At 37.6% G+C, this 22,570-nt stretch overlaps 1 protein-coding gene across 3 annotated transcripts in view; it reads right to left on the minus strand.

Annotated features, from left to right (window-relative positions):
• Positions 1-22,570, minus strand: part of LOC138146446 (WD repeat-containing protein 19) — a 90,686-nt gene that overhangs the window by 1,531 nt on the left and 66,585 nt on the right. For all 3 annotated transcript variants that reach the window (XM_069068367.1, XM_069068375.1, XM_069068381.1), the window contains exons 30-34: positions 17,857-17,953; positions 8,691-8,815; positions 4,100-4,181; positions 1,029-1,179; positions 450-573 (exon numbers count right to left, since the gene is read on the minus strand). In XM_069068367.1, the coding sequence (XP_068924468.1) occupies positions 450-573; positions 1,029-1,179; positions 4,100-4,181; positions 8,691-8,815; positions 17,857-17,953 (579 nt within the window). The remainder of the gene's footprint in view (positions 1-449; positions 574-1,028; positions 1,180-4,099; positions 4,182-8,690; positions 8,816-17,856; positions 17,954-22,570) is intronic.

The raw sequence follows: 22,570 nt of genomic DNA on the forward strand, positions 1-22,570 counted from the left end.
GGGGGGGGGGGCGGTGTGGGTGTGAAGTATCTGAGGCTGGGAACCAATCCTAGGTCTCCTGACTCTGGGGCCAGCGCTCGTACTTAGTGCGCCACCTGGCTGCCCCAAGACAAAAATTCTTATATTTATACTTAATACTTAATTTTAAGTTTATACTTAATTCATAAAATATTTCTATCTGAAGACAAAACTTTAAGGAAGATAAAACTTATGGTGCTCTAATGACAATAATATGGTATTTTAAGCATTTCTAATAGTGAGTCTTAATATAGTATATATTTATTAAAGATAGCAATGGCCAAGGTGCTACAGGTTAAGTGGGAATGCTACAAAAAATTTAGAAGATAATAAAAAGGATTATTTCTGAAGGCAAGAAGAAATTGTTAACATTTAAAAATATTCAAATACTTTATAAATACAAAGAATGTAATATTTTTCATGAAGCTTACAGTGGCAATGCAGTATGGGATATTATTTTTGCATCCAGGGCAGAGCAGTTCCGATTCAGGGAGCAGGAATTGACAAAATGGACATGGTGTCGAAGCCTCTTCTATTTCTGATGTGTCAGGTCTCCTGTGGGGAGGAATCATATGTCATTTACAAAGGCATGTATGCCCTTATTTATTCTGAAATCAGAATAGAAAAATCAAGGCATCAATATGCATGTAACCTCAGCTTTGAGATCAGAGATACTGTAGTTGAGAATTAGGCACCATTTCTGTTTGTTTTTCTCATACAAAACAACATTTCATAGTTTTGGGTTTTTTAGGACATTGCATAATAGTGGGTTACTTATATTAGTAAGAATATATCACATGTGCTTCTGGTGCTACGCATTTATGAATTATGAGAGGGTCAAGAGATTGCCCATTTGGGGCTCACTGGTGTATGCTGTTCTTATTCTGAGAATGGCTTGTTAATCAAAGAGAATAAAGTTTCTGTCATTCATTTCTTTCCACCTATTAATGATCCTGTTATATTTTAAAACTGCCTTTTGGTACACAAATCAAATAACATACACCACTCACCTCACCATTGCTTCAATTTTCTTTTTATATTTTGCATCTATTTTATTGCGATACTCGGGTCTCATCAACATAGCAGCAAAACTGAAAGCAGAGTTTTTCAGGCCTGCTCTGTGACACTCTATCACTGTAGAAGTCAAGATAGGTACAATATCTATAATGAAAACAGTACAAAAATTAGGAATATGTCATTAATATAAAAACAGGCCAGAAGAAACAAGCAAATGACACACATTTATAAAAGTAAGAAATATTTTCACAATGGATAATGGTCAAAAGAAATGAGTAATTCTTAAGATACATAAATTGTTCATAGTCACATGAATCACACACAAACCGATCAGTTATCTAGAAGGGGGAGCCTATTTATACTGTATTAGCCTAAAACTCCTTGTTTTATAGAGAGTGAGAGAAGTAAAGTAAAGGTAGTTCTATCTAAGGTAGAATTATCTTAAGTCAGGGATGGGGAACCTTCGGTCTTGAGGCCACATGTGGCCCTCTAGGGCCTCAAGTATGGCCCTTTGACTGAATCCAAACTGATTTATTCTGTGAAGTTTGGATTCAGTTGAAGGGCTACATTTGAAGACCTTGAGGGCCACATGTGGCCTTGAAGCCACAGGTTCTCCCTAAGTTCACACAGGTAGTCCAAAACTTCTAATAATCACAGAAATACAAATTAAAATAACTCCAATGTTATACTTAGAGGGATGCAATTCAGTGTTGGCAGGGCTTTAGGAAAACACTATCAGGTTACTGATGGTGCCGTGAATTAGTGTAGTATGGTATGTTGGAAAGTAATCTGGCAATATACAATCAGCATGGGGTGACTAGGTGGCACAGTGAATAGAGCACCGGCCCTGGAGTCAGGAGGACCTGAGTTCAAATCCAGCCTCAGACACTTAACATTTATTAGCTGTGTGACCTTGGGCAAGTCACTTAACCCCAATTGCCCTCCAACAAAAAAATACAATCAGTATTACAAAGCTGGTTATACCCTTTGATCCATCAATTCTACTACTATAAAAATGTTATTAAAAGGGGAAAAAAACTTACTGATATTCATAACTGCTTTATTTGTAACAGTAAATTATTTCTTGTAAATCAAAGGTGTCAAAGAAGTGCCTGCAAAACTCTTAAGTGCAGCTGAACCAGATTAAAATATAATTGGGAAATATTTGACAAAATAAAAATACAATAGAACACATAATGTTAATATATGATTTTCAAAACAATATGTGAATGCCAGGAACCTTATTTTTGGTTTAGTGGCCCTGTTTCTATTTGAGTTTGACACTCTTATAAAATTTTAATTCCTTGTGAATTCTAGGGTGTGTGTGTGTGTGTGTGTGTGTGTGTGTGTGTGTTTTAAATCAGAAATATTTACGACAAAGATTTCCCCCCCAATCTCTTTGTTTTGGACTTTTTTTAATTGTGCAAAATTTCTTTTAATATAATCAAATGCATTTATTCTAGTTCCCTCAATTTCTTCCTTTTTCCCCCATAGATAGAATTTTTCTTCTTCCAACCTATACACACACACATATACATACATACACACACACACACACACACACACACACACATAGAATTTGGCAAATGGCTAAACAAAACTGGTATATCCATATGACATGCCCTAAAAATGACTAGTACAAAGAAATATAGGAAGACATTAGTGATGCAGAATAAAGAATTAGAAAAACATATTCACTGGCTACAGTTATATTAAAAAAGAATGACAGCAACCAAATTTAAGTACACAAATGGGGAAGAGATCACAACTGGCTCCAGATCAAATACATTTTGTGGAAGCTTATTTTTCAAAACCAAAATGCAAACCATTTGGAGTTTATGATTTAATTTGGAATTTCATTTCTCGTTCTATTTGACTGTCAGCATTTCCTGAGATTATCATCTAATAAAAAAGTGATTTTGAAAAGTAAAACATGTCAGCATGATTTAGCCCCCAAAATAATTTCATCAGAACTAATCCAATTTTACAGATCACAAGTCACAGTGAAGTTAAAGGCTTTTTATAAGGGAATGGTGGAGGTTGCCAACCATCCCATTCTTTAATCATAATATGTTGCCTCTAAGATCAGGTAAAGTAGGTGTATGTGATGACTGGAGATGAGAAAATGACAACAAAATGCTAATGATATGTCATCTTTTTCTGTCCCCTCTTTTGTCCCTGTTCTTGAATTCCTCTGGACATCAAGACCACGCCCTCTACTGCTGGGCTCATCCTGGAACTTCCCCCAGAGCCTGGACTCCTTGTCTGGGAACAGCCTACCACTGCCATACTCTCTGCAAGACCTATTCCCCTTCTATTTGTGAGTTCCTTATGAAGCCTCCTTTTTGTGGAAGGTCCAAGGCTGGTCTGCTTTCATTCTTCTCCATACCCAGTTTCTGAATTTTTCTGAACTTCGAAACCAAGCCCTCACTGAGTGCCTTTACCTCCTCCATTTCCCAAGCCCCCTTTCAGCTCCCTTTGGAATGCTGTCTTCCTTGTTAAAAACATTAAAGTGAGACTGGTGACCTTGCACAGCCCTCCCTCACTCAAATCAAAGTCAACTGTAAGTCATGTCATCATTTCCCTGATGCTATGGTCCTCTTTGAAAATGAAGGACAAACCCAAGGAATCTCTTTGAGGGCAGAGACTAATTCCTTTTACTTGTATTTGTATCCTGGGCTTATTAAAGTGCCAGGTCCAGAGTCAGCACAATAATACTTCTTTCCTTCTTGTTCTCCCTCCTTTACTCTCTTCCTGTTGCATGTATATCTAAAAAAATTTTTTTTTAAAAGAAGGATTCAACTACTGTATTTCTTCTTCACTTGAGTATATGTAGTTTTAATCTATTATGCTATTTTAAAAAACCAAACAAACAAGTTCAAGTGATTTGTTAACTTTTCTCAACCGAAGATCACAGTAAAGTCCTAGTGCCTCCTAGGTACAATAGCAATGAAAACTTGCACTTGAAAACAGATCTTGTGATGGAGTTGTCAAGTATATTTTGATTAAGTTTGTCAGATTATTTTTGTAAGTGAAAAAAGAGCTCTTCATAGATAATACTTACGCGATGGGAATTTGCTAATGTTGTTGGCCACACGAATAAGCATTCGTGCCCCCTTCATGTGATCACCACTTTTAACATGAATCTGAAAGAAATTATATGATTTATTCTACAGTAAATACCCAAACATACATATATTCATACTCCTCTGGATGAATGCACATGTGCAAGCATGTGAATTTTTTGAATCCCCTTTTCTTTTGTTTCTACAAAAACAACTACTAGAACTCTACAATTTCCATTATCCATGAGATAATAAGCCACTATTCCTTAGAAAACCCAAAAAAGTTATTTAATGATAGTAGCATTAATACCTTACATTGGTGTAACAGTTTTCAGAGAGAATTTCCACTATTCTCAACTGAATCTTACTGTGGGCATTAGGCAGGACAGGTATTATAGGTGTAAATTTAATGCAAGGAGGTAGATTTGATGTTCTTGTTATCACTATGACTTGGAATATGATGACAGAAGGGTAGGCCTACTTCCAAGAAACAGAAATGCTAAAAGGGACAATAGGATAAATACTATATACCAAAAAGGCGTGACTTCTTTGAGCAAATATATGTTGGGATTTCACGGACTGATGAAAAGTAATGGCATAAGAAACCGGCATGACATTGTAGTTGGAGTATAATACAGACTACCTACTTGACAATGAGTTCTGGAAGCTGAGGAAGGATTTTAACTATTGAGCCATCTATTGGAAATTTCTACCAAAATAGGAACAGCAGATAAATCGTTTACTTGCTAGATGAACTACATCCCAGGGTTCTTTAAGAACTTGCAGATATGATTGTTAAATCACTGTTAATAATCTCTGAGAAACCATGTAGAATGGGAAAAATGCAACAGAAATAGAGATGGGAGCAGCTCAGCTTTTAAAAAGGCAAATGAGTTGGATCTTCAAACTATCGGGCAGGGAGCTTAAATTCTTGGCAAAATATGGGAACACATTATTAAAAATATGGTTTGTGTTGGGGTGGCTAGGTGGTGTAGTGAATAGAGCACCAGCCCTGGAGTCAGGAGGACCCGAGTTCAAATCTGGCCTCAGTAATACACAAAAAATTAGCTGTGTGACCTTGGGCAAGTCACTTAACCCCAAATGCCCTACCTTCCCCCCTCCAAAAAGAAAAAAAAAGGTTTGTGAACATTTAGGAAAGCTGTGACCACTAGAAATTAGCATAATTTCATCATGAACTTATTATTCCTGGGACAGTCAAGATGGCAGACTGAGAGAAAGTAATAATCATGCAATCATGATCTCAGACAAAGCAAAAGCAAAACCTATCCTAATGAAAAGAGATAAACAGGGAAACTACATTTTGCCAAAAGGTACAATTGATAGTGGATTAATAACAGTATTAAACCAGCACCAAATGTCATAGCATTTAAAAGAGAATTGAGTTACAAGAAATAGACAGCAAAACTACAATAGTGGGAGGACCTCAATTTAACCCTTTTAGACCTAGATAAATTAACCAAAAAATAAAGAAGAAAGAAATTAAAACTTTGAATAGAATTTTAGAAAAAAGATAGATACGATATCTCTCTGGAGAATACTGAATGGCAATAGAAATAATTATATCTATTTCTCAGCTGTGCAAGGTACCTTCATAACTAATTATGTATTAGGGCATAAAAACTTCACAAAAATGCAGAAAAGCAGAAATATTAAATATATCTTTTTACTGACAACAATGTAATAAAAATTACATTCAATAAAGGCCTCTGAAGCAAAGATTAAAAATTAATTGGAAACTAAATAATAATCCTACAAAATGTATGGATCAAAGAAGTACTCGTAGAAACAACCAATAACTTCATTAAAGATAATGACAACAATGAGACTACATAAAAAAATTTGTGGGATGCAGTGAAAGCAGCACTGAGGGGAAAATGTGTATCTCTTAACTTATAAATAAGGGAGAAAGAGCAGATCCATGGATTGGACATGGAATTTAAAAAGCTAAGAAATTAAGAACCACCAATTAAACAGCAAAGCAAAAATCCTGAAAATCAGAGATTAATAAAATTGAAAAAAAAAAACCTGTTGAATTAATAAATAATACTAGGAACCATTTAAAAAAAAACAACAAATAGAATAGATAAGCCATTAAGGAATTAAAATCTTTTTCTCAATTACATGTAAAAACAATTTTTAACATTCATTTTAATAAATTTTAGGTTCCAAATTCTCTCCCTCCTTCCTTTCTTTCTCCTTGAGAAGGCAAGCAATTAATTAGTGAATTTGATTTAAAAAAAGAAAGCCAAATTACCCATAGCTAGGGATGAGGGAAGAATTCATGATCAAATGAGATGGAGAAGTTCATAGGAGGTAAAATGGACATCTTTGATTACTTTAAGGGTGTTACATACATGGATAATTTTGATTACATAAAATTTAAAAGTTTTTTTTCATAAATAAAAGCAATGTGGCAAAAATTAGAAGAAAAGCAGGAAACTGGGGTAAAAAATCCTTGCAACAAGTTTCTCTGATAAAGGTTTAATTTCTAAGATTATCTATCTATCTATATCTATCTATCTATCTATCTATCTATCTATATCTATCTATCTCAGAACTGAATCAAATGTAAAGAATAAGAACTATTTCCTAATTAATAAGTTGTCAAAGTACACAGTTTACAGAGAAAGAAATCCAAGCAATTCATAGGAAAAAAATGCTCTAAATCACTAATAGAGAAATGCAAATGAAAACAACTCTTGAAGTGCCACCTAACCCCCATGTATTGGCTAAGACAATTTAAAAAATAAAATGATAAAAGCTAGAAGGGGCTGTGGGAAAACAAATAGACTAATGCACTGTTGATAGAGCTGTGAACTGGTCCAGCCATTCTAGAGAAAAATTTGGAACTATGCCCAATAAGCTATTAAATTGGGCATACACTTTGACCCAGCAATACTGCCATTAGGTCTATAAACTAAAGAGATCAAAGACAGAAGAATCAATGAATGAATGAACATTTACTATGTTCTATGCACTAAGCTCTGGGCATACAAAAGGAGGTAAAACACAGTCCCTGCCCTCAAGGAACTGACAATCTAATAGGGGAGATACCATGCAAACAAATATACACAAAGCAAACTAAATACAGCATAAATAAGAAATAATTAACAGAGGGAAGGCACTGGAATGAAGAGGGGCTGGGGAGGGCTCCAGTAAAAATGGCATTTTAGTTGGCCCTTAAAGGAAGGGAAGTCAGTAGTTGGAATGTAGGATGGAGAATATTCCAGGCATAGAGGACAGGGAGAGAAAATGCCTTGGGCCAAGAGAGGGAATATCTTGTTTGTGGAACAGTCAGGAGACCAGCATCAATGGACTGAAGAGTATGTGTGGGGAGTGAGAAAGAAGAAGACTAGATAGGTATGAGGGATTAGGATATGAAGGGCTTTACATGTCAAATGAAGCATTTTGTATTTGATTCTGGAGGCAATAGGAAGCCACTGGAATTTATTGACTATTAGGAGTGAAATGGTAAGGCCTGCACTTTAGGAAATTTGCTTTAGTGGCTGAATGGAGGATGGACTGGAGTAGAGAGATTTGAAGCAGGCTATTGCAATAGTCCAGGCATGAGGTTAGGAGGGCCTGCATTAGAGGGATGGCAGTGTCAGAGCAGAGAAAAGGGGTGTACTTGAGAGATGATGCAAATGTAAAATTGGCAACAGCCTGGATATGGCGGTGAGAGAGAGTAAGGAATTCAGGATGATCCCTAGTAGTGAGCCTGGGAGGATGGTTTTTCCCTCTATACTAATAGGGAAGGTAGGAAGGGGGAAGTGTTTAGGGAAAGAAGGAGTTTTGTTTTGGACTGCAAGCTAAACATGAATCAACAATGTGGAATGGAGCTCTGCTCTGGCCAGATCCCTTATGGAGGCTGGTGTTCATCTGTAGATATGTTCTAGAAAGACTACTGACAAAATGGGGTGATTCATTGGAGACCAAGCTGTATATTAAAAAAGCTGTAAAAGGACTGGAAGAAAGAACTGGAGAAGACAAGAGGACATGAGAGCTGTCTCCACGTATCTGAAGGTTGCCATACATTAGACAGTGAAGACTCATTCTGCTTGGCATCAGAGTGGTTGGGTGGTAGTTTCTGAAAAGCAGATTTAGGTTTGATAAAAGGAAAAACTTTCTAACTAGTAGGGCTACTTATTTACTTATTTATAAGTAGAATGAACTGCTCTTGGAAAGAATGAGTTTCCTATCACTGGAAAACTTGAAGGGGAACTTGAATGACCACCTGCTAAGCATGTTATAGAAGTGGTTTTTGGTAAATTATGGATTGGACTAGATTCTATATTAATTCAACAAGTAGATGATCTCTGAGGACCCTTAAAACTGAGACTTTTATTATATTGTTATTGTATGCCATGGATGAAGAAGCTAAATGTCTTAGATTCTAATTGACTTGTCCAAGATCACACAGATAGTTGGTGTGTCTAGAACCTAGCCATTATGACTCTAATTGCAGTATGCTTTCCACTAAATTATCCTTAATTGTTGGTGGGAAATGAGAGTGATTGTGTGAAAATATAGTCTTTAATATTCATCCTATTCAGTACATTTATATATTACCTTCACTAACACATAGCTGTGCAGAATCATAAGATTGGTAGCCATCTCAGAAGGAATTTTGATTTTCTGGGTTTTTAATTCTGCATACATACTGAAGAGAACATCATGTGCATTCCGATAGTTTCCTAGAAAAAAAAAAGTAGAGAATGTAAGACAACAAATTTACAAAGAATGGAATCTAAAAATTTTGGGGGAGTAGGTATTTTTTCATTTTACAAATGAATGAATGATTTATATACTCTCATGCTGTTTTAGGTGACAATCAAATAGACATGCTGTAGTCTTTACCTCTTAGGAGGTAAAAACCTATGTACCCCATGTATCAAGTAAGGAATAACTTCAGAGGTAGGAAAAGTAGTATTTGCCAATCCTCACTGGAGGATATAAAGAAATGGATAGGCAGTGAGGCTCTTTATTGTGATGATCCTGTGTCCAGGGAATTCTGTATCCTAGAGCTTATCTTATTTGAATCCACAAAAGGGCAAAGGAAAATAATGGAAATGACTGACTTCTTTGCAGCTTCTACCCAATGCTCTGGGTTCTGCCCTTTGGGACCAAGCAGAACAAGCCTATGTCCCCTCATAAGGATGGCCCTTCCAACACTTAAAAGCAGATCCTGTGTGTCCCTTTAACATATTCTATTCTCCAGGCGAGACATCCCCAGTTGCTTTAAGCAATCCATGAATGGTTTCATTATCTTGGCTGCCCTGTCATAAATGTGGGGCCTGGAATTGAACACAACAGTCTCCCCTCCCCTGCCCGTGCCTGGAATTCACTCTCTCCTCATCTCTCCTTCTTAGAATCTTTCGCTCCCTTCAAAGCTCCCTTCAAGATTCATCTCCTACATGAGGCTTTTCTTCTATTCCAGATGTCAGTATCCTTGCACCCCAACTTTGTATTTTGAATATACTAATGTATACATCTTGTTTCCTCTGATAGAATATACGTTTCTGCTTCTGCTTATTTTTTGGGAAAGTGAATCTCCCTAGCTTTACCCTGGCTGAAAGTTCAGGGGTCATTCATGGGCTTAATCCCAGTACTGTCTGGCAAGGGAGCTCTGACCTACTCAGTTTCTGATATAGGCTGGTAGGGGCAACCTGGTGGCCCCTGGCTCCCAAGCCCTCACTGTAATGATGCTGAACTTAGTGTGGACATTCAGGTCAGCCTATCCCACTGAAACTCAGAACTCTCAAGCTCAAGAGAGTCATCAGTCTCAGCCTACCTGTTGGCAAGGGTTACAGGTATGAGCTACCATGCCTGGTTGAATAAGCTTATTGAGGGCAAGGATTATTTATTTATTTAATATTTTATTTATTTATTTTTAGTTTTCAACATTCATTTCCACAAGATTTTGAGTTACAAATTTTCTCCTCATCTTTCCCCTACCCCTACCCCAAGATAGCGAGCCTACTGAATACCCCTTCCCCCAATCTGTTCTCTCTTATATCCACCCCCATCCCCACCCATCTTTCTAGTAGGGCAAGATGGATTTCTATACCCCAGTGCCTGTATAGTTTATTTCCCAGTTGCATGTAAAAGACAATTTTTTTTAACATTTGTTTTTAAAACTTTTATTTCCAGATTCTTTCCTTTCTTCCTTCTTCACCCACCCCCACTGAGAAGACAAGCAATTCAATATAGGTTGTACATATGTAGCTACGCAAAACATTTCCATAGTAGTTATATTGTGAAAGACTAACTGTATTTCCCTCCATCCTATCCGACACCCCACTTATTCTATTTTCTCCTTTGAGCCTGTTCTTTTTCAAAAGTGTTTGCTTTTAACTACCCTCTCCCCCAATCTGCTCTCCCTTTTATCATCCCCTGTCTTATCTCCTTCCCCCCTATTTTCCTGCAGGGTAAGATACCCAATTGAGCATGTATGTTATTCCCTCCTTAAGCCAAATTCAATGAGTAAGGTTGACCCATTCCATTTCACCTTCCTGCTCTTCCCCTCCATTGTAACAGTTTTCTCTTGCCTCTTTTATGTGAGATAATTTATCCTATTCTATCTCCCTTTCTCCTTCTCCCAATATATTCCTTTCTCACCTCTTAATTTTATTTTTTAGATATCATCCCTTCCTATTCAACTGATCTATGTATAGATCTGTCTATGTATACATATACACATTCACATATGTATTTATACACACATACACCCTCCTATACATATATATATATTCCCTTCAGCTATCTTCATACTGAGAAAAGTCTCATGAGTTACAATGATCATTTTTCCATGTAGGAATGTAAATAGTTCAACTTTAATAAGCTCCTTATGGTTTCGTTTTCCTGTTTACCTTCTCATGCTTCTCTTACTTCTTGCATATGAAAGTCAAATTTTCTGTTCAGTTCTGGTTTTTTCATCAAGAATGCTCGAAAGTGTTCTATTTCATTTAATGACCATATTTCCCCCTGAAACATTATACTCAGTTTTGCTGGGTAGGTGATTCTTGGTTTTAATCCTAGCTCCTTTGACCTCTGGAATACCATATTCCAGCCCTTCAATCCCTTAATGTAGAAGCTGCTAGATCTTGTGTTATTCTGATTGTGTTTCGACAATACTCAAATTGTTTATTCCTGACTGCTTGTAATGGGAATGGGAATTTGAAGATCTCCCCTGCCCTTTAACAGACCTAGGGGGGAGTTTGAAGACTTCCCCTGCTTTGAGAGTAAACTGTGCCCCCTTATAGGCTGAAGGTAATCACATGGAGCCTGTGATGGAGGGAATTTGCTGAAGGGTGCAGCAGAGCCCATAGGAAGCTGGTAGGGAGAGCTAGCCAGATGGTGGGGGACAGAGGAGCTCAGGCAAGGAGATAGAGAGTTTTGTGAGTAAATATTAATCTTGTATTGGTTTGCGGGAAGGCTAAAGGATGGCATGGGTCTCAGTGTTATTATGGCTTCTGAAAATCTTTGGTACTATGATGGAATTTGGCTTACTGGTTTTGGGAGTCGGTTTTTTTGGTGTCTAAATAAATGCTTCAGTTCTATCCTCTATCTGGAAAATCTAGTATAGTTTGTGATCGAATGTCATGTGGTACTTATAGTCATGGTCTTTATCGTGATCATGGGTGCTGTAAATATTGCATTGGCGCTACACATCTTGCAATATTTTCTCCTTGACCTGGGAACTCTGGAATTTGGCTATGATATTCCTAGGAGTTTTCTTTTTGGGATCTTTTTCAAGAGGCTATCAGTGACTCCAATTCATGTAAAAGGTGACTCTGAAAAAACTTTGTAGCTACAGAACCCACAAAATGACACAGAGAAGCTAACCTCCTGCTGAGGACAGGCCAGCAGGCCGGCAGGAAGTGGCCAGCACAGTGTGTTGGGAGCTGAACCCAGCCCTGCTCAAGCTAGAGTTTTTAGCCTCAAGGCAGCCATAACCAGCCATGTGCTGGAGGGACTTCAGATCACCAGCAGCTGTGGCAGTTTCCAGAATTATCAACCCATAGATGCTAAGGACAAAGTGAGAGGGTGGAGGTCCAGTTTGCCAGAGTATGTGGAGGCTTCAGAGAAGGCACCCAACTAACAGATACAGCAGCTGCAAAAACTTCAGCAATTGGGACAAAGCTCCTCCCTCTAGTAGCAGATTTCTACCATGGCATAAAGCTCAAAAGTCAAGTAATTGAGTGGCAACAAGAGCAAACGTGGGAAGCAAGGAAAGCACAGTGGTTTGATTCTGGATTCCTTTTTTTGGGAACAAAAAGGATCAGGGCATGGAACAGGAGGAAGACAATGAATTCAAAACTCCTGTACCAGAAGCTTCCAAGAAAAGAATAAGCTGCTTACAATCCATAGAGGAGCTTAAGAAGGATTTTGAAAACCAAATAAGAGAAGTGCAGGAAAAATTGGGAAGAGAAATGAGATGCAAGAAAATTATAAAATAAGAGTCAACAACCTGATTGAAGAAAATAACATATCTTAAAAAATAGACTTAGCTCAAATGGCAAAAGAGGCTCAAAAAGCCAATGAGGAGAAGAATGCCTTAAAAAGCCAAGTTTGCCAGAGGGACAAAGAATCTCAAAAACTCACTGAAGAGAATAATTCCTTCAGAATTAGACTGGAGCAAATGGAAGCTAGTGACTTTATGAGAAATCAAGATACTATTAAACAGATCCAAACAAATGAAAAAATAGAAGGCAATGTGAAATATCTCATGGAAAAAACCACTGACCTGGAGAATAGATCCAGGAGAGATAATTTAAAAATTATTGTACTACCTGAAAGCCATGATCAAAAAAAGAACCTAGAAATCATCCTTCAAGAAATTCTCAAGGAAAATTGCCCTGATGTTTTAGAACCAGAGGGCTAATAGAGGTTGAAAGAATCCACCAATCACCTCCTGAAAAAGATCCCAAAAAGAAAACTCCTAGGAATATTATAGCCAGGTTCCGGAGTTCCCAAATAAAGGAGAAAATATTACAAGCAGCCAAGAAGAAACAATTTGAATATTGTGGAAACACAATCAGGGTAACACAGGATCTGGCTGCTTCTACAGTGAGGGATCAAAGGGCTTGGAATATGATATTCCAGAGGTCAAAGGAGCTGGTATTAAAACCAAGAATCACCTACCCAGCAAAACTAAGTATCATGTTTCAGGGGAAAATATGGTCATTCAGTGGAATAGAGGACTTTCAATTACAAGAAGAAAGAGAAGCATGAGAAGGTAAACAGGGAAAAGAAATCATAAGGAACTTATCAAAGTTGAACTACTTACATTCCTACATGGAAAAACAATAATTGTAACTTATGAAACTTTTCTCAGTATGAGAATAGTTGAAGGGAATATATCTATCTATCTATCTATCTATCTATCTATATATGAGGGTATATAGGCGTATGAATACATATGTGAGTATATATATGTGTACAGCACTGGTTGAATAGGAAGGGATGATAATTAAAAGGTGAAATTGAGAGATGAGAGAGGAATATAATGAGGAGATGGGGAGAGATAGAATGGGGTAAAATATCTCATATGGAAGAGGCAGGGGAGGGCTGTTGTAATGGAGAGGAAGAACAGGAAGGCAGAAGGGAATGAGTCAACCTCATTCTCAATGGGTTTGGCTTAGGGAGGGAATGACATACACACTAAATAGGGTATCTCACCCTACATGAGAGTAGGGGGAGGGGGATGAAAGGGGGAATAATGGGGGGGTGGGCTGGGGGAGAGGGAAGCTGGAAGCACTCATTTTTGAAAAGGGTGATTTTTGATCCTTTGAAAAGGATCAAAGTAGAGAATAGAACAAGTGGGAGGTGAGATGGGACGGAGGGAAATATAGTCAGTCTTTCTCAATATATCCACTATGGAAATGTTTTGCATAGCTACACATGTACAACCTATATTGAATTGCTTATCTTCCCAGTAAGGGTGTGTGACGAGGGAGGTAGGGAAAGAATCTGGAACTCAAAGGTTTAAAATCCAATGTTTAAAAAATATATTGTTATTATTATTATTTCACATGTAATTGGGAAATAAGATATATAGACTCAGGGGCATAGAGATCACCATATCCTACTGGAAAGTTGGAGGGGGGATGAGGGAAGATATAGAAGAGAGAAGATTGGGGGAGGGGATATTCAGTGGGATTGCTGCTTTGGGGTGGTGGGTAGGGGAAACATGGGGAGAAAATTTGTAACTCAAAATGTTGTGGAAATGAATGATGTAAACTAAAAAGTAAAAAAAATAAACTACAAAAAAGAAAAGCAACTTTCAAAGACCTAAGAATTCTGAACAATTTGTTGACCAATCCCAATTCCATAAGACTGATGATGAAGCATGCTTCCCACCTTTTGTGTGAGAGATGACAGAAAAAAAATGCAGAATAAGACATACTTTTTCAGACAAGAACAAGATGTGGATTTATGTTTCTTGAATATATTTGTGTGTGTGTGTGTGAGTGTGTGTGCGTGCATGAGAGAGAGAGAAACAAAAAAAGGGAACAGAAGAGAACAAAAAATGAAATAGACATTCATGGTATCATATACAATCTTTTCTGTTCTTTGTATGTGTAAAGATTCATGTTGATTTCTTTTTGTCAAGTTCACAGCTAAAGGGAAATTTATAAAAAGGAAAAAACAAGGAGGCTATTGGTGAATTTTTTCAATTTCTATCTTGCCCTCTGGTTCTAGAATATCAGGGCAAATTTCCTTGAGAATTTCTTGAAGGATGACTTTTTTTATCATGGCTTTCAGGTAGTCCAATAATTTTTAAATTATCTCTTCTGGATCTATTTTCCAGGTCAGTGGCTTTTCCAATGAGATATTTCACATTGTCTTCTATTTTTTTTTTTCATTTGTTTAGATTTGTTTTATAGTATCTTGATTCTCATAAAGTCATTAGCTTCCATTTGCTCCAATCTAATTTTGAAGGAATTATTCTCTTTAGTGAGTTTGTGAAATTCCTTTTCCATCTGGCCAATTTGGCTTTTTAAGGCATTCTTCTCCTCATTTGCTTTTTGGACCTCTTTTGACATTTGAGTTCATCTATTTTTTAAGGGGTTATTTTCTTCAGTATTTCTTTTGGAGTCTCCTTTAGCAGGCTGTTGACTCAGTTTTCATGATTTTCTTGCATCATTCTCATTTCTCTCCCCAATTTTTCCTCCACTTCTCTTACTTGATTTTCAAAATTTTTCTTGAGGTTCTCCATGGCCTGTAACCAGTTCAAACCAGTTCATATTTTTCTTGGAAGCTTTTGATGCAGGAGTTTTGACTTTGTTGTCTTCTTCTGGTTCCATGTTTTGATCTTTTTTGTCCCTAAAAAATGATTCTATGGTCTGTTTGTGCTTCCTCTGCTTGCTCATCTTGCCAGTCAATTACTTGACTTTTGAGCTCTTTGTCATGGTAGAACTCTGCTTCCAGAGTGGAGAGAGCTGTGTCCCAAATTGCTGGGGTTTTCACAAATGTCAGAGTTCTGAGGAGGGCTCCCTCTCTACAGCCATCACAGCCTCTGGCACACTGTTGTTTCTCACCCCAGGACCACCGCTCAAGACTGAGATCCAGATCCAAATAGGTCAAAGCAAGAGTGGTTACTTGGCCCCCTATAATCTGCCAGCCAGGAGCTCTGGAGGCAGCCACGCAACAGCTGCAGTGGCACCTCCACCACCTCTTGCCCTGGGGGCAGGGGCTGGACCATGCTCTTCTGTCACCCAGTTCCAACGGAGTTCCCTACTGACCTTTTACTTTTTCTTTGGTGTTGTTGGGTTAAGAAGTCTGGAAATGGCCACAGTTGCTGGTGATTCACTCTCCTAAAGTCTGCTCTGACCAGTCTCTGCCACTGGTTGGGGATGCCCAGATCTGGGACTGCATGGCTCACACAGGACCACTCGGCTCCCAGCCCTGTGTGATAGACCCTTTCTGTTGGCCTCCCAGGCTGCCTTCAGTTGGAGATTTGTTTCTCTCTATCACTTTGTGGGTTCTGTAGCTCTAAAATTTGTTTTGGTATTGGAGGTGGTTGGTGCTGAGCTTAAGCAAGTTCCTGCTTTTACTCTGCCATCTTAGCTCTGTCCCAACAAGGACTATTTAATTTTTGGTTTTGTGTCCTTGGTCCCTAGCACAATGCCTGGTATGTAGAAGGCACTTAATAAATATTTGATTAATTGATTGTTTGGCATCAAATTAGAGTCTGTGGTGCTCAGCTTAACTATATAGCCTCAGCTAAGTTTTTTATCCCAGGTTTGTTGCAAACACTCATCTGGTATGTACCAAGTCTCCAAGCCATACTTCCTATTTAAATTGGTGGGGAAGGGGGTCAGTCACTTGGGGAGATATCCAACTAAGGCTGGCTATAAGCTCCTTTCTGGTAGGCCAGCCTTAAATTTTAAGGTGTTCCAGAAGTGATTTGAAGTCCCCACCAAGATGTGTCCCCTTCCCATATCATTTTGGAGAGAAATTTTATATTCTGTTCATCTGCCCAGGGAAAGTGTACATCAAAATATAGCAAAGTTACATAGATAAAGAGAGAACAGCTCTAAGACTTGGGCTCAACTATCCTCCTTAGTATTTTTGTGACTTCAGAAAAGTCACCTCATCACTCTGTGCTCTGGTTTCTTCTGAAGAACAAGGGGTTTATCTAGAAGACCCCTGCATTTCTTTCCATGTCTAAATCTTATGACCAGAGGGCAAGATTACTGTCCATACAATAGCCATTTCTGGCATCAGTTCAAGAGACTAACTCAGTAGGTTGTCCATCCAGCTGCATGTTACAGTCTGCATTTTTCATCAACACTATTATGGCTGGTTAGAACAGTCTCTTTCACATTGTTTTGGATTTCACAGAAGAGGATTCCTGTCCTAAGGGTCCCACATTCCCTACAACCACTGAAGACAATACATGGGAGGGGTGAAGTGTGAGAGTGTTGAAGACTGATCACTAACACCTTGGATTCAAGTCAAAACCCCTTGTGGGTTATTCCACATGGTAGAAGCTTAATAAATGTTTGTCAACTGGAATTCAACTGAAAATTAAAAGTAACCCAAAGGGCAGTATATATTATAAATATACATAAATATATTTTATAAACCTAAATATAAATAAAAACCCACAGTCTATTACCAACAATAAATTGATGTAGTTAAAGACAGCACTGAGAGCAAGAAAAGGAGATGAATTGGACATGTTGCAAGAGTAAGACATGATGGGTACTTTAGAATCCTAAACATTAAAAGAACCAGGGAAAGATGTCTCATTTGTTAAGGGGATTTCCTACAGTGAATTTATGGAAAGTTAAAGAAAGTTAAGAATTTTACAGGATGAGTGTAGCTATAATGTTAAAATTTAAAGCCATCACAGCATTAAAGTTGTGAATCATTATAATGCAAAGGAATAAATAAACTCAAGTATAAGAAGATAATTTCCAAATCCTAGTAATCTCAAATCTTTTGAAAATCTAAGGAGGTTATAAATCTTAAATAAATGATTCAAATTCAAACTGAAATGAGTTTTGCATTATTTGCGCTATTGCCCCTCATCCTTATCATGTAAATGGAGAGAAGACTATGTAGAAAGGAATTGTGAAATAAAACATGGAACTAGATTGCTTTTTGGCTGGGAAGAGGCCTACTTTGAATAAACTTCTTACAATTTAATATGCAATTCTTACTGAGCTGTAAAATTAAAATGATGTCATATCAGCAAAAACAGTCTGAATGCTGAGGTGCTTACCGGCAGATTGTTCTTCTCTGGCAATTATAATAGCAGTCCTAGCAGCTTCTCTGTATTGTTTGAGAGCCATGTATAAGCGGAACAAGTACTTGGCATCCTTGATTAGAATCACATAATAAAAGTTATAATTAGAGAAAATACCACTTCCTTTATAGATAATTAGCTAAAAGCAAAATAGCTGGAGATCAAATGAAAATGTTGCAATTCAGCTGGAATAACATTTACTGACAACTAGCTGAGAGTTTGTATTGATTAGTTAATTTGTCAATTATTTTAGAAATAATATCCCAGTTAATATATATCTATGCTTTTCAGAAGTAATACTGAGAAGTATTGTTGTATATTATATATATTTTTGAAAAGAGTTTAAAATTAATCTTGTGAAAATTAAAGTTCACATATAAAATTTGTTGTTCATTCTTCATCTATTTATATTTATATTTTTCTAGTATTATATTTACATTCTTTATCCATTATGCTACATAAGAAATGATGAGCAGGATAGTTTCAGAAAAACCTGCGAAGACTTATGTGAACTCATGCAGAGTGAAATGCGCAGAATTGGGAGAACACTGTACACAGCGACAACAATACTGTAAGGATAATCTACTGTCAGAGACTTAGATCAACACAATGATCCAAGGCAATTCCAAAGGACCCATGATGAAAAATGCTATCCACCTCCAGAGAGAGAACAGACGAACTCTGAATGCAGATCGAAGCATATTTTTAAAAATTTTATTTTTATTGTTTTATTGCAACATGGCTAATAGGGAAAGGAAAAATGTTTTACATGACCTCACATGTATAATTGATATTCAATTGCCTTCTCAAGGAGGGGGAAGGGTGGGAGGGAGAGAATTTGAAACTCAAAATTTTAAAAAAATTCTGTTTTTGTTTTTATCACTGTTGCTAGCCTTCCACTCTCCTCAGATTCTCCAAACCCAATTAAAGTAAGAAAAAAACCCACCTTTTTTTTTTTTTTTTTAAACAAATAAGCACAGTCATAAGTTCAATGTGTCTTTTTGTACCTTGAGTCCTTCTGGGTACATGCTTCATTAAAAGTCCTCTTTTGGGTATGCTATGATCAGAATTCTTAAGTCTTTCAGAGATCTGTATAAATTGTTCTCCTGATTCTGCTCCTTTCACTCTGCATTAGTTGACTCAAGATTTCCTAGGATTTTCTGAAAAAGTTTCCTTCTTCATTTCTCATATAATATTCCATTACAGTTGTATACCACAATTTGTTCAGCCATTCCCCAAGGGACCCCTTACTTTTCACTTTGTTTTGTTTTTTGGAGGGGGGAGGGTAGGGCAATTGGGGTTAAGTGACTTGTCCAAGGTCACATGGCTAGTTTTTGTGTTAAGTGTCTGAGGCCAAATTTGAACTCAGGTCCTCCTGACTCCAGGGCTGATGCTCTATTCATTGTGCCACCTAGCCACCCCTACTTTTCATTTTTTTCTCCTATTAATTGCTCCTTCAGTATCTATCTTCCAAAGAAGGAGTTTGTTTGGCTAGAAACTATTCCTTCCCCACTTGGTTGGTAATAACTATTATTCTCTCTCCTAATAACTCTCCATCCCCATTTGTTTCCAATTGCGGTGGATATATTTCTACACAAAGCTGTTTGGGTATATACATATATGTTTCATAAACCCTCCTTTTGTCCTTGTCAGATAAAGAGTGAAATTATTCTCCACTTGTGTCATCTGGGTTTCTGCACTAACCTCCACCTAAGGAATACATCTATGCTAAGAACTTTGGTAGATTTTAGCCACCACGCCTCCCACTCCCATCTCTGAAGTTCAGAATGCTGAATCTTCAAGGCATACTATGGCCTCTCAGGACAAAGTGCTGTGGTTCTCAGGATCCTGGGCCTAGAGCAGGGGTGGGAAACCTGTAGCCTTGAGGTCACATGTGGCCTTCTGGATCCTTAAGTGCAACGTTTTGACTGAATCCAAATTTTCATCCCAGTTTGAGTGATATTATATCTAGTCGGATCACTACCATTTCTGGTTGCTTACAAAGTCCACATTGTGGAATTTGAACTCCTTGGGACTTTTTTTCCTTGTGTTTGAATAACAAAAAAAATTATATATATGTATATAATTTTGATTTTTTCCCAGTTACATGTTAAAGCAATTTTTAGCATTTGTCTTTTTTTTTAAGTTTTGAGTTCCAAAGTAAATCCCTCCCTCCCTTCTTCTCCCCACTCCCTGAGATAGTTAGCAATTAGATGTATAATCATGTAAAACATTTCCCTATTAGTCATTTTGTACAAGAAGACTTGAATAAAAAAAAGAATGAGAGAAAGAAAGTGAAAAATAGCATGCTTCAGTCTGTAATTTGGACAACATCAGTTCTTTTTCTGGAGGCAGACAATATGCTTCATCGTTTATCATTTGGAACTGTCTTGAATCACTGTATTGCTGAGAATAGCTAAATCATTCACAGTTCATCATTGCACAATATTGCTGTTACTTTTCCCAATATTCTCCTAATCCTTCTCACTTCATTTTGCATAAATTCATTTAAGTCTTTCCAGGTTTTTCTAAAATCATCCTGTTTGTCATTTCTTTTTTTTTTTTTGGAGGGGGGGAAAGCAGGGAAATTGAGGTTAAGTGACTCGCCCAAGGTCTCACGGCTAATATGTGTTAAGTATCTGAGGTCACATTTGAACTCAGGTCCTCCTGACTCCAGGGCCGGGGGTCTATTCACTGCGTCACCTAGAGGCCCCGTTTGTCATTTCTTACAGCACAATAATCTTCCATAACAATGACAGACCACAGCTTATTTAGCCATTCCCTAATTGATGGACATCCATTTGATTTCCAATTCTTAGCTGCCACAAAAAGAGCTGCTATAATAATTTTTGTACAAATAAATCCTTTTTCTGCCCCCTCCCCCTTTTTTGATGTTTTGGGGATATAAACGTAGCAGTGGTATTGCTGGATCAAAAGGTAAGCACAGTTTTATAGCCCTTTTGGCATAGCTCTAAATTGCTCTACAGCAGGGTTGCATCAGTTCACAACTCCACCAACAGTACATCAGTGTCACAGTTTTCCCACATCCCTTCCAGCCATGTGACTTTCTTGTATGAGGTCTCTACTCTTGCTGCTTCCAGATATAGAGTAATTCAGGCTACAGATATTTCTTTTTTTTTTTTTTTTGAGTACCAACAGTCAAGCTAAAGTTTATTGACAGTGTACAAATTGTGATTCTTAGCACCTCTGCCACCTTTTCCTTTTTTTTTTTCCTCCTTCCCTTCCAACACTGCACTAGAAAAGGCCAACAGCTGACACACAAACATGTGAAACTATACAAAACAAAGTTCCATATATCAGCTCTTTCTTGGAGGTGGATAGCATCTTCCTTCATAGGTCCTTTGGAGCTAATCTGAATATTCATGTAACTCAGAATAGTTTTGTCTTTCACATTTTCTCTTTGAACAATATTGCTGTTTATACGTACAATGTTCTCTTGGTTCTGCTTGTTTCACTCTACATTATTTCATGCAAATCTTTCTATGTTTTCCTAAAGTCAACCTGCTCATCATTTTCTACAGCACAGGCACTTCTGACCCATTTCCAGTCACACTGAGAGGAATATAGCTCATTCATCTGGCTTCCTGTTCCTCATGGGCTTCTAATTTTTTTTTTAACAAAGTTTGAGGTGAATGAAATCATTATAGTTTTCTTACTGGATTTCTTGACCGTTATTTGGTCTAGAGTTATTTTTAGGTTTTTGCTGAAGTTATGTGAGAGCTGGGCTAACTGCCATCTTACTGTGTTTCCCCGATAATAAGACCTATCCCGAAAATAAGCCCTCCCCTTACTGTGTAAGATTCCTCTAAAATAAGCCCTCCCCCGAAAATAAGCCCCATTGAGATTGCTACTGTAGTGAAGGTGATCTCCTGCGCTACACGCTACATTACGGTACCCTCTGTATGCACCGTCCCTCCCCCCCCCATGAAACGCACGCCACTCTCCGAGCTGCATCCAATCAGAGCTGCAGCAGTGAGCGTGTCATCCTGTTCTTTATTGAATTCATTATTGAATAAAGGTACATTTTTTTGTTCACATTTACCTGTTTATTAAAATTGCTGTCAATGTTCATTAAAATAAGCCCTCCCCTGAAAATAAGCCCTCTGGTGTTTTTCCATCCAAAAAAATTAATAAGACAGTGTCTTATTATCGGGGAAACACGGGTAACATGAACTTTCAATTTTTTCTGTTTTTGTTTTTCATTTTAAAAATTCTGAACTTACAAAATATCAAATAAAATGAGCATTTCCATATTCATTATAAAACAGAAGGAATGACTTTTACATGAAACTGAGAATATCTACTAATTTGCACTTGATTTTATAAGTATATATATATAAATTCAATATGTAATTTTCAAAGTTGTCCTGCTTGTCTGTAAGTCCTCTTGGCCTTCCCTCTGTTCTCTTCTCATTTGGAAGAGAAGGGGAACACTAATCCTAGTCCCTCTCTCTTACCCAATTATTTCTTCAGGTCTTCCTTCTTCAGACAGTTTCTTGTACTCAGGCAGATGCTGGTCCACCAAGGCACTGTAGTTCAAGCCCAATGGTTTCATGACACATTCAAGTACCAGCTCTGTAAGGCAGTCTATCTTAGCTGGTGCCTGAGTCTGAGCCTCTGCTGTAATCTCTCTCCACCCAGTCACACAAGGAATTATGCCAGGGATTGT

Source organism: Petaurus breviceps, unplaced genomic scaffold, assembly GCF_028583685.1.
Source record: "Petaurus breviceps papuanus isolate PSGF00001 unplaced genomic scaffold, PetGlider_PUasm1.0 140, whole genome shotgun sequence".
Classification (NCBI taxonomy): domain Eukaryota; kingdom Metazoa; phylum Chordata; class Mammalia; order Diprotodontia; family Petauridae; genus Petaurus; species Petaurus breviceps.